The 13,786-nt window shown below is 40.6% G+C and overlaps 1 protein-coding gene across 1 annotated transcript in view; it reads right to left on the reverse strand.

Moving 5' to 3' along the window:
- zfyve26 (zinc finger, FYVE domain containing 26) overlaps nucleotides 1-13,786 on the reverse strand; it is a 126,701-nt gene that overhangs the window by 37,179 nt on the left and 75,736 nt on the right. Inside the window, 6 exon segments of the mRNA XM_064955546.1 lie at nucleotides 1-155; nucleotides 4,370-4,506; nucleotides 4,968-4,996; nucleotides 5,863-6,005; nucleotides 8,543-8,724; nucleotides 12,489-12,581. The exon segment at nucleotides 1-155 is cut by the window's left edge and continues 66 nt beyond it. Coding sequence (XP_064811618.1) covers nucleotides 1-155; nucleotides 4,370-4,506; nucleotides 4,968-4,996; nucleotides 5,863-6,005; nucleotides 8,543-8,724; nucleotides 12,489-12,581 — 739 coding nt within the window.

A 13,786-nucleotide genomic window follows, 5' to 3' on the forward strand; every position in this document is an offset into this window, starting at 1 on the left:
AGCTGGCGCATGACGTCGGTGAGGAGGCGGGCGTCCACCTCAGGATTGGTTAATTTACGGGACAGTGAGCGGCAGTGTCCAATTAGCTGGTGTCCACAGGCTGTCTGGTCGCTATGGAGGGACAGGATGGCCACACATAGAGACGCACTGGGAGCCTGGAGACAGGGACAGAGGTCAAACAGAGCCTGGAGACAGGGACAGAGGTCAAACTGACACGTCAAACTGGGAGCCTGGAGACAGGGACAGAGGTCAAACTGGGAGCCTGGAGACAGGGACAGAGGTCAAACTGGGAGCCTGGAGACAGAGTCAGAGGTCAAACTGGGAACCTGGAGACAGGGACAGAGGTCAAACTGGGAGCCTGGAGACAGGGACAGAGGTCAAACTGGGAGCCTGGAGACAGGGACAGAGGTCAAACTGGGAGCCTGGAGACAGGGACAGAGGTCAAACTGGGAACCTGGAGACAGGGACAGAGGTCAAACTGAGAACCTGGAGACAGGGACAGAGGTCAAACTGGGAGCCTGGAGACAGGGACAGAGGTCAAACTGAGAACCTGGAGACAGGGACAGAGGTCAAACTGAGAACCTGGAGACAGGGACAGAGGTCAAACTGAGAACCTGGAGACAGGGACAGAGGTCAAACTGGGAGCCTGGAGACAGAGGTCAAACTGGGAGCCTGGAGACAGGGACAGAGGTCAAACTGAGAGCCTGGAGACAGGGACAGAGGTCAAACTGGGAGCCTGGAGACAGGGACAGAGGTCAAACTGGGAGCCTGGAGACAGGGACAGAGGTCAAACTGGGAACCTGGAGACAGGGACAGAGGTCAAAATAAAATATAAAACTAAAATAGTAGCACAATATAATAACAATAATAAGGTTATATTCAAGGAGTACCGGTACCAAGTCAGTGTCCTGGGGTACGAGGTAGTTGGGGTGATTGAGGTAATATGTACATGTACGTTTGGTTCGGTGATTGATTGAGGTAATATGTACATACAGGTTTGGTTAGGTGACTGAGGTAATATGTACATGTAGGTTTGGTTAGGTGACTGATTGAGGTAATACAGTGCCTTGCGAAAATATTCGGCCCCCTTGAACTTTGCGACCTTTTGCCACATTTCATGCTTCAAACATAAAGATATAAAACTGTATTTTTTTGTGAAGAATCAACAACAAGTGGGACACAATCATGAAGTGGAACAACATTTATTGGATATTTCAAACTTTTTTAACAAATCAAAAACTGAAAAATTGGGCGTGCAAAATTATTCAGCCCCTTTACTTTCAGTGCAGCAAACTCTCTCCAGAAGTTAAGTGAGGAACTCTGAATGATCCAATGTTGACCTAAATGACTAATGATGATAAATACAATCCACCTGTGTGTAATCAAGTCTCCGTATAAATGCACCTGCACTGTGATAGTCTCAGAGGTCCGTTAAAAGCGCAGAGAGCATCATGAAGAACAAGGAACACACCAGGCAGGTCCGAGATACTGTTGTGAAGAAGTTTAAAGCCGGATTTGGATACAAAGAGATTTTCCAAGCTTTAAACATCCCAAGGAGCACTGTGCAAGCGATAATATTGAAATGGAAGGAGTACCAGACCACTGCAAATCTACCAAGACCTGGCCGTCCCTCTAAACTTTCAGCTCATACAAGGAGAAGACTGATCAGAGATGCAGCCAAGAGGCCTATGATCACTCTGGATGAACTGCAGAGATCTACAGCTGAGGTGGGAGACTCTGTCCATAGGACAACAATCAGTCGTATATTGCACAAATCTGGCCTTTATGGAAGAGTGGCAAGAAGAAAGCCATTTCTTCAAGATATCCATAAAAAGTGTTGTTTAAAGTTTGCCACAAGCCACCTGGGAGACACACCAAACATGTGGAAGAAGGTGCTCTGGTCAGATGAAACCAAAATTGAACTTTTTGGCAACAATGCAAAACGTTATGTTTGGCGTAAAAGCAACACAGCTCATCACCCTGAACACACCATACCCACTGTTAAACATGGTGGTGGCAGCATCATGGTTTGGGACTGCTTTTCTTCAGCAGGGACAGGGAAGATGGTTAAAATTGATGGGAAGATGGATGGAGCCAAATACAGGACCATTCTGGAAGAAAACCTGATGGAGTCTGCAAAAGATCTGAGACTGGGACGGAGATTTGTCTTCCAACAAGACAATGATCCAAAACATAAAGCAAAATCTACAATGGAATGTTTCAAAAATAAACATATCCAGGTGTTAGAATGGCCAAGTCAAAGTCCAGACCTGAATCCAATCGAGAATCTGTGGAAAGAACTGAAAACTCACAAATGCTCTCCATCCAACCTCACTGAGCTCGAGCTGTTTTGCAAGGAGGAATGGGAAAAAATTTCAGTCTCTCGATGTGCAAAACTGATAGAGACATACCCCAAGCGACTTACAGCTGTAATCACAGCAAAAGGTGGTGCTACAAAGTATTAACTTAAGGGGGCTGAATAATTTTGCACGCCCAATTTCTCAGTTTTTGATTTGTTAAAAAAGTTTGAAATATCCAATAAATGTCGTTCCACTTCATGATTGTGTCCCACTTGTTGTTGATTCTTCACAAAAAAATACAGTTTTATATCTTTATGTTTGAAGCCTGAAATGTGGCAAAAGGTCGCAAAGTTCAAGGGGGCCGAATACTTTCGCAAGGCACTGTACATGTAGGTTTGGTTAGGTGACTGATTGAGGTAATATATACATGTAGGTTTGGTTCGGTGATTGATTGAGGTAATATATACATGTACGTTTGGTTCGGTGACGGATTGAGGTAATATATACATGTAGGTAAGGGGTGAAAAGCAGAAAGTCATGGTAGCCTTTTCATTAACTGTTCAGCGTCTTATGGCTTTAAAAAAATATTTTACCTTTATTTAACTTGGTCAAGTCAGTTAAGAACAAATTCTTATTTACAATGACGGCCTACCGGGGAACAGTGGGTTAACTGCCTTGTTCAGGGACAAAACGACAGATTTTTACCTTGTCAGCTCAGGGATTCGATCTCGCAACCATTCGGTTACTGGACCAACGCTCTAACCTTAGGCGACCTGCCCCCCCGGCTTTTGGGATAGAAGCTGTTCAGAAGCCTTTTGGTTCCCGACTTGTCGCTCCGGTACCGCTTGCCGTGCGGTAGCAGAGAGAACAGACCGACTTGGCACTCCGGTACCGCTTGCCGTGCGGTAGCAGAGAGAACAGACCGACTTGGCACTCCGGTACCGCTTGCCGTGCGGTAGCAGAGAGAACAGACCGACTTGGCACTCCGGTACCGCTTGCCGTGCGGTAGCAGAGAGAACAGACCGACTTGGCACTCCGGTACCGCTTGCCGTGCGGTATAGAGGTCCTGGATGGCAGGGAGCTCAGCCCCAGTGACGTACACACTAGCTCTGTCGTGCCTTGCGGTCAGATGCCAAGCAGTTGCCAAACCAAGAAATTTTGCAACCAGTCAAGATCCTGTCAACTAAGGATCTGATGGCACATGCCAAATCTTTTCTGCCTCCTGAGGGGGAAGAGGCGTTGTCGTGCTCTCTTCACGACTGTGTTGGTGTGTTTGGACCTTGGTAGGTTCCTGAAGTGATGTGGGCCGTCTCCACTACAGCTCCGTCGATCTCAATGGGGGCGTGCTCAGCCCTCCTTTTCCTGTTGTCCACCGATAATCTCCTTTGTCTTGCTGACGTTGAGGGAGAGGTTGGTGTCCTGGCAGAGACCACACTGCCAGGTCTCTGTCTTCCTCCCTATAGGCTGTCTCGTTGTTGTTGGTGATCAGGCCTACAACTGTTGTGTCGTCAGCAAACTTAATGATGGAGTTGGAGTCGTGCCTGGCCACACAGTCGTGGGTGAACTAAGTGGGGACTAAGCACGCACCCCTGGGGAGCTCCAATGTTGAGGATCAGTGTGGCAGATGTGTTGCTACCTACCCTCACCACCTGGGGGCAGCCCGTCAGGAAGTCTAGGATCCAGTTGCAGAGGGAGGGGTTTAGTCCCAGGGTCCTTAGCTTAGTGATGAGCTTTGAGGGCACTATGGTGTTGAGCGCTGAGCTGTAGTCATGCATTCTCACATAGGTGTTCCTTTTGTCCAGGTGAGAAAGGGCAGTGTGGAGTGCAATAGAAATTGCATCATCTGCGGATCTGTTGGTGCGGTATGCGAATTGGAGTGGGTCTAAGGGTTTCTGGGATAATGGTGTTGATGTGAGCCATGACCAGCCTTTCAAAGCACTTCATGGCTACAGACGTGAATGCTACGGGTCGGTAGTCGTTTAGGCAGGTTACCTTAGTGTTCTTGTTGTCTGTAGTTATAACTGACCCGTTCATTGTAGAGATCTGTCTGTAGTTATAATTTAACTGACCTGTTCATAGTAGAAATCTGTCTGTAGTTGCAGGTTGTCTGTAGGGTTGGTGCTGAGGTGAAACTGACGGTGAGTGACCTCTGGCAGGTGAAGCATTGAATCTAACACTCCCTCTGTTGACATAGGACTACCTGCAACTGGGTCAGGGAGAGAGGGGGGACAGGGAGGAAGACGAGGAGTGAGAGGGAGAGGGGGGAGGGGAAGAGAGAGGGAGGAGAAGAGGGGAGAGACAGGAAGAGGAGAGAGAGGGAGAGGAGGGGAGAGGGAGGGGGAGAGAGAGGGGGAGAGGGAGGGGGAGAGGGAGGGGAAGAGTTGGAGAGCGAGAGAAAGAGGGGAGAGAGAGGAAGAGGGGAGAGACAGAGGAAGATGGGGAGAGAATGGAAGCGAAGAGAGAGCGAGAGCGAGTCACACACTATCCAAGGACTACAAATTGTGATAAGCTAACCGGCTAGTTAAATCTGGGACATTTACAGAATGTTGATCAATGTGCATTGTCCCCATGTCAAATAAACCTTCACATTACAGTAGCTGAAGAGGCAGTAGCCTTAGGAAGACATTTCATACTAACATCTGTTATGAATATGATAGCACCCTTTACCTTCAGCTTGTTCCAGTGTCTCATCAGAACTGTGATGAAACAAACAAAATAGAACAATCAGTGATATGTTACCTTGGGGTCAATATACAGAGATTGTGACATGTTACCTTGGGGTCAATATACAGAGATTGTGACATGTTACCTTGGGGTCGATATACAGAGATTGTGACATGTTACCTTGGGGTCAATATACAGAGATTGTGACATGTTACCTTGGGGTCAATATACAGAGATTGTGACATGTTACCTTGGGGTCAATATACAGAGATTGTGACATGTTACCTTGGGGTCAATATACAGAGATTGTGACATGTTACCTTGGGGTCAATATACAGAGATTGTGATATGTTACCTTGGGGTCAATATACAAAGATTGTGATATGTTACCTTGGGGTCAATATGCAGAGATTGTGACATGTTACCTTGGGGTCAATATACAGAGATTGTGACATGTTACCTTGGGGTCAATATACAGAGATTGTGACATGTTACCTTGGGGTCAATATACAGAGATTGTGACATGTTACCTTGGGGTCAATATACAGAGATTGTGACATGTTACCTTGGGGTCAATATACAGAGATTGTGATATGTTACCTTGGGGTCAATATACAGAGATTGTGATATGTTACCTTGGGGTCAATATGCAGAGATTGTGACATGTTACCTTGGGGTCAATATACAGAGATTGTGACATGTTACCTTGGGGTCAATATACAGAGATTGTGACATGTTACCTTGGGGTCAATATACAGAGATTGTGACATGTTACCTTGGGGTCAATATACAGAGATTGTGACATGTTACCTTGGATTAATATAGAGAGATCGTGACAAACGACAGTGAATAAAGCAGTGTGTAGGTTTTTACTGCCAGTAGGGTCTAACGGTCTTACTCTGGATGGAAGTAGCTGTAACACTGGTCACACACGCGCACTTCCTTCTCCTCCTCAGTGCAGCCCTCTACCGCCATCTTGTGGTCGGAGCAGGCATGGCACACCAGACGACCACACCTCCTGCAATGGTGACGCCTGTTGAACTGAGGAGGACAATAGGATGGAGTGGAGAGTCACTTTCACACAACAAATCATGAGCCGGTTCACCCAACACAGATGAAGTCTATTCCTGTACTGAACACCAATGAGCAGCCTTAATCTGTCTGTGGGACACCAATGAGCAGCCTTAATCTGTCTGTGGGACACCAATGAGCAGCCTTAATCTGTCTGTGGGACACCAATGAGCAGCCTTAATCTGTCTGTGGGACACCAATGAGCAGCCTTAATCTGTCTGTGGGAAACCAATGAGCAGAATTTAATCTGTCTGTGGGACACCAATGAGCAGAACTTAATCTGTCTGTGGGAAACCAATGAGCAGCCTTAATCTGTCTGTGGGACACCAATGAGCAGCCTTAATCTGTCTGTGGGAAACCAATGAGAAGCCTTAATCTGTCTGTGGGAAACCAATGAGCAGCCTTAATCTGTCTGTGGGAAACCAATGAGCAGCCTTAATCTGTCTGTGGGACACCAATGAGCAGCCTTAATCTGTCTGTGGGACACCAATGAGCAGCCTTAATCTGTCTGTGGGAAACCAATGAGCAGCCTTAATCTGTCTGTGGGACACCAATGAGCAGCCTTAATCTGTCTGTGGGACACCAATGAGCAGCCTTAATCTGTCTGTGGGACACCAATGAGCAGCCTTAATCTGTCTGTGGGACACCAATGAGCAGCCTTAATCTGTCTGTGGGACACCAATGAGCAGCCTTAATCTGTCTGTGGGACACCAATGAGCAGCCTTAATCTGTCTGTGGGACACCAATGAGCAGCCTTAATCTGTCTGTGGGAAACCAATGAGCAGCCTTAATCTGTCTGTGGGAAACCTATGCCACCATTTTCTCTTTGTAGGAGCCATTCACTCGCTCATTTAGTGTCCACCACTCAGTCGCTCGCTCATTTAGTGTCCACCACTCACTCGCTCATTCATTTAGTGTCCACCACTCACTCGCTCATTCATTTAGTGTCCACCACTCACTCGCTCATTCATTTAGTGTCCACCACTCACTCGCTCATTCATTTAGTGTCCACCACTCACTCATTCATTTAGTGTCCACCACTCACTCATTCATTTAGTGTCCACCACTCGCTCATTCATTTAGTGTCCACCAGTCACGAGCGCATTCATTTAGTGTCCACCAGTCACGAGCTCATTCATTTAGTGTCCACCACTCACTCGCTCATTCATTTAGTGTCCACCCCTCACTCGCTCGCTCATTTAGTGTCCACCACTCACTCGCTCGCTCATTTAGTGTCCACCACTCACTCGCTCGCTCATTTAGTGTTCACCACTCACTCGCTCACTCACTCATTTAGTGTCCACCACTCACTCACTCACTCATTTAGTGTCCACCACTCACTCACTCATTTTGTGTCCACCACTCACTCACTCACTCATTTTGTTTCCACCACTCACTCACTCATTCATTTAGTGTCCACCACTCACTCACTCATTCATTTAGTGTCCACCACTCACTCACTCATTCATTTAGTGTCCACCACTCACTCACTCATTCATTTAGTGTCCACCACTCACTCGCTCATTCAGTGTCCACCACTCACTCACTCATTCAGTGTCCACCACTCACTCACTCATTCATTTAGTGTCCACCACTCACTCACTCATTCATTTAGTGTCCACCACTCACTCACTCATTCATTTAGTGTCCACCACTCACTCGCTCATTCATTTAGTGTCCACCACTCACTCACTCATTCATTTAGTGTCCACCACTCACTCACTCATTCATTTAGTGTCCACCACTCACTCACTCATTCATTTAGTGTCCACCACTCACTCACTCATTCATTTCGTGTCCACCACTCACTCACTCATTTCGTGTCCACCACTCACTCACTCATTTTGTGTCCACCACTCACTCACTCGCTCATTTTGTGTCCACCACTCACTCACTCACTCATTTTGTGTCCACCACTCACTCACTCACTCATTTTGTGTCCACCACTCACTCACTCACTCATTTTGTGTCCACCACTCACTCACTCATTCATTTTGTGTCCACCACTCACTCACTCACTCATTTTGTGTCCACCACTCACTCACTCATTCATTTAGTGTCCACCACTCACTCACTCACTCATTTTGTGTCCACCACTCACTCACTCACTCATTTTGTGTCCACCACTCACTCACTCATTCATTTAGTGTTCACCACTCACTCCCTCATTCATTTAGTGTCTACCACTTATTCATTCATCAAGTGGCTTATTTTTACTTTGAGAGATTTAGCCATTCCACTTTATAATATAATATAATAAATATATATTTTATAAATATATATATATATATTATATAAATATATATTATATATAGAAATATATACCATTTAGCAGATGCTTTTATCCAAAGCGAACTCCAGTCATGCATAATAGAGATCGACCTCTAATACATACTATGGGTGGTCCCGGGAATCGAACCCACTTCCTTGTAGATACAAGCGCCATGCTCTACCAGCTGAGCTACAGGGGACCAGACTCTAGACTTTCACGGGGGCCTTATTCTCACCATGGTGAAGCGTTCTCGCTGGCAGACCATGCAGACATGCTGCTGGTTGTCTGGGACCCAGTCCTTACGAACCGGGGCTCTGTCTGGGGGCTGGAACTGATCAGGGGAGCGCTGGATTCTCCTGCCGGTCGACCCTCTGTCCAGGGAACTGCTGGAGGACGAGGTGTGCATGGGGGTACTACCTGGAGTTAGGAGACGGAAACAACATCGTTATCTTCACAATGTATTCTGTAAAATCGGATGTGCATTAACGGTACTGTAGTACATAGCATTATGGGGGGGGCAGTGTAGCCTAGTGGTTAGAGCATTGGACTAGTAACCGAAAGGTTGCAAGTTCAAATCCCCGAGCTGACAAGGTACAAAATCTGTCGTTCTGCCCCCCAACAGGCAGTTAACCCACTGTTCCTAGGCCGTCATTGAAAATAAGAATTTGTTCTTAACTGACTTGCCTAGTAAAATAAAGGTAAAAAAATATATTTAAAAAAAAATGGGAACTGTAGTACATAGCATTATGGATACTGTAGTACATAGCATTATGGGTACTGTAGTACATAGCATTATGGGCACTGTAGTACATAGCATTATGGGCACTGTAGTACATAGCATTATGGGTACTGTAGTACATAGCATTATGGGCACTGTAGTACATAGCAGCATTATGGGTACTGTAGTACATAGCATTATGGGTACTGTAGTACATAGCATTATGGGTACTGTAGTACTTAGCATTATGGGTACTGTAGTACATAGCATTATGGGTACTGTAGTACATAGCATTATGGGTACTGTAGTACATAGCATTATGGGCACTGTAGTACATAGCATTATGGGTACTGTAGTACATAGCATTATGGGTACTGTAGTACATAGCATTATGGGCACACGTGCAACAAAATATCAAACATTTGAATGATTACACACAGACAAGAATAGAGTATAATAGAATTCAGTATACTAGAATGAACTAGAATAGACTAGAATAGAGTATAATAAACTACAGTATACTAGAATATAGTATAATAGAATAGAGTATAATAAAATACAGCATACTAGAATGAACTAGAATAGACTAGAATAGAGTATAATAAACTACAGTATACTAGAATATAGTATAATAGAATAGAGTATAATAAAATACAGTATACTAGAATATAGTATAATAGAATAGAGTATAATAGAATACAGTATACTAGAATGAACTAGAATAGACTAGAATAGAGTATAATAAACTACAGTATACTAGAATATAGTATAATAGAATAGAGTATAATAAAATACAGTATACTAGAATGAACTAGAATAGACTAGAATAGAGTATAATAAACTACAGTATACTAGAATATAGTATAATAGAATATAATAAAATACAGTATACTAGAATATAGTATAATAGAATAGAGTATAATAGAATACAGTATACTAGAATGAACTAGAATAGACTAGAATAGAGTATAATAGAATAATAAAATAGTGTAAAATAGAATAGAGTAAAATAAACTAGAATATAGTATAATAGAATAGAGTATAATATAATATAATAAACTAGAATAGAGTATACTAGAATAGAATATGATAAAATAGTGTATAATAGAAGAAAGTATAATAGAACAGAGTATAATAGAACAGAGTATAATAGAACAGAGTATAATAGAACAGAATAGAGAGTATAATAGAATAGAGTATAATAGAACAGAATAGAGAGTATAATAGAACAGAGTATAATAGAACAGAATATAATAGAACAGAGTATAATAGAACAGAGTATAATAGAACAGAATAGAGAGTATAATAGAACAGAGTATAATAGAACAGAGTATAATAGAACAGAATAGAGAGTATAATAGAACAGAGTATAATAGAACAGAGTATAAAAGAACAGAATAGAGAGTATAATAGAACAGAGTATAATAGAACAGAGTATAATAGAACAGAATAGAACAGAGTATAATAGAACAGAGTATAATAGAACAGAGTATAATAGAACAGAATAGAACAGAGTATAATAGAACAGAGTATAATAGAACAGAGTATAATAGAACAGAATAGAACAGAATAGAACAGAGTATAATAGAACAGAGTATAATAGAACAGAGTATAATAGAACAGAATAGAGAGTATAATAGAACAGAGTATAATAGAACAGAGTATAATAGAACAGAGTATAATAGAACAGAGTATAATAGAATAGAGTATAACAGAACAGAGTATAATAGAACAGAGTATAATAGAACAGAGTATAATAGAACAGAGTATAATAGAACAGAATAGAGAGTATAATAGAACAGAGTATAATAGAACAGAGTATAATAGAACAGAATAGAGAGTATAATAGAACAGAGTATAATAGAACAGAGTATAATAGAACAGAATAGAGAGTTTAATAGAACAGAGTATAATAGAACAGAATATAATAGAACACTGTATAATAGAACAGAATAGAGAGTATAATGGAACAGAGTATACTAGGAGAGTACAATAGAACAGAGTATAATAGAATAGAGTATAATAGAATAGAGTATAGTAGAATAGAGTATAATATAATAGAGTATAATAGAACAGAGTACAATAGAACAGAGTACAATAGAACAGAGTACAATAGAACAGAGTATAATAGAACAGAGTATAATAGAACAGAGTATAATAGAACAGAGTATAATAGAACAGAATAGAGAGTTTAATAGAATAGAGTATAATATAATAGAGTATAATAGAACAGAGTATAATAGAATAGAGTATAATATAATCGAACAGAGTATAATAGAATAGAGTATAATATAATAGAACAGAGTATAATAGAATAGAGTATAAAAGAATAGAGCATAAAAGAATAGAGTATAATATAATAGAACAGAGTATAATAGAACAGAGTATAATAGAATAGAGTATAATATAATAGAACAGAGTATAATAGAACAGAGTATAATAGAACAGAGTATAATAGAACAGAGTATAATAGAATAGAGTATAAAAGAATAGAGCATAAAAGAATAGAGCATAATATAATAGAACAGAGTATAATAGAACAGAGTATAATAGAACAGAGTATAATAGAACAGAGTATAATAGAATAGAGTATAATATAATAGAACAGAGTATAATAGAACAGAGTATAATAGAATAGAGTATAAAAGAATAGAGTATAATATAATAGAACAGAGTATAATAGAATAGAGTATAATAGAATAGAGTATAATATAATAGAACAGAGTATAATAGAATAGAGTATAATATAATAGAGTATAATAGAACAGAGTATAATAGAATAGAGTATAATATAATCGAACAGAGTATAATAGAATAGAGTATAATATAATAGAACAGAGTATAATAGAATAGAGTATAAAAGAATAGAGCATAAAAGAATAGAGTATAATATAATAGAACAGAGTATAATAGAATAGAGTATAATAGAACAGAGTATAATAGAATAGAGTATAATATAATAGAACAGAGTATAATAGAACAGAGTATAATAGAACAGAGTATAATAGAACAGAGTATAATAGAATAGAGTATAAAAGAATAGAGCATAAAAGAATAGAGCATAATATAATAGAACAGAGTATAATAGAACAGAGTATAATAGAACAGAGTATAATAGAATAGAGTATAATATAATAGAACAGAGTATAATAGAACAGAGTATAATAGAATAGAGTATAAAAGAATAGAGTATAATATAATAGAACAGAGTATAATAGAATAGAGTATAATAGAATAGAGTATAATATAATAGAACAGAGTATAATAGAATAGAGTATAATATAATAGAACAGAGTATAATAGAATAGAGTATAAAAGAATAGAGCATAAAAGAATAGAGCATAATATAATAGAACAGAGTATAATAGAATAGAGTATAAAAGAATAGAGCATAAAAGAATAGAGTATAATATAGTATAATGAACTAGAATATAGTATAACAGACAATAGAATGATCTCTGACCTGCAGTAGGTGGAGGTGTTCCCATCCTAGAGGGGGTGGATGGACAGCTGTCCTGGGCTGGACACTGGTCATCCTGGAGACTGATCACAGAATCTGGGGACAGAGAGAGGTCGAAGTTTTAACGTTGTAGACTTTTTGTTGCGAAAAAAAGGTCTTCAAACTCAAAATGAAAAGTGATCAAGTGTCAAAAGTACACATCATATCTAAAAATGTCCAAATGTGTAAATTCAGTGTTGGGGGAACGTAACTTTTACAGAGTTAATATGGAATATATAACACACTAAATTACACGCGTTAACAAAAACAGAAAACCCTCTGAAGATGCCTAGCACGTGTCAGTCATTAGAATGGCTTGCATAGTAACCAAAAGGATGCAAGTTCAAATCCCAGAGTTGACAAGGTACAAAATCTGTCGTTCTGCCCCTGAACAGGCAGTTAACCCACTGTTCCTAGGCAGTCATTGAAAATAAGAATCTGTTCTTAACTGACTTGCCTAGTTAAATAAAGATAAAATAAATAAATGCCACTCATCTATATCTCTACACCAACTCAAGTAATACTGACAGAAGCAATATATCCTTTACAATACTTTAAATAAATGATATACAGTTGAAGTCGGAAGTTTACATACACCTTAGTCAAATACATTTAAAACTCAGTTTTTCACAATTCCTGACATTTAATCCTTGTAATAATTCCCTGGTTTAGGTCAGTTAGGAGCACCGCTTTATTTTACGAATGTGAAATGTCAGAATAATAGCAGAGAGAATTATTTATTTCAGCTTTTTATTTCTTTCATCACATTCCCAGTGGGTCAGAAGTTTACATACACTCAATTAGTATTTGGTAGCATTGTTTAATTTGTTTAACTTGGGTCAAACGATTCAGGTAGCCTCCACAAGCTTCCCACAATAAGTTGGATGAATGTTGGCCCATTCCTCCTGACAAAGCTGGTGTAACTAAGTCAGGTTTGTAGGCCTCCTTGCTCGCACACACTTTTTCAGTTCTGCCCACAAATTTTCTATAGATTTGAGGGCAGGGCTTTGTGATGGCCACTCCAATACCTTGACTTTGTTGTCCTTAAGCCATTTTGCCACAACTTTGGAAGTATGCTTGGGGTCAGTGTCCATTTGGAAGACCCATTTGCGACCAAACTTTAACTTCCTGATTGATGTCTTGAGATGTTGCTTCAATATATCCACATAATTGTCCTCTATTGCAATTGCAATCTATTTTGTTAAGTGCACCAGCCCCTCCTGCAGTAAAGCACCCCACAACATGATGCTGCCACCCCTGTG

The sequence above is a fragment of the Oncorhynchus masou genome, chromosome 32 (assembly GCF_036934945.1).
Source record: "Oncorhynchus masou masou isolate Uvic2021 chromosome 32, UVic_Omas_1.1, whole genome shotgun sequence".
Taxonomy (NCBI): domain Eukaryota; kingdom Metazoa; phylum Chordata; class Actinopteri; order Salmoniformes; family Salmonidae; genus Oncorhynchus; species Oncorhynchus masou.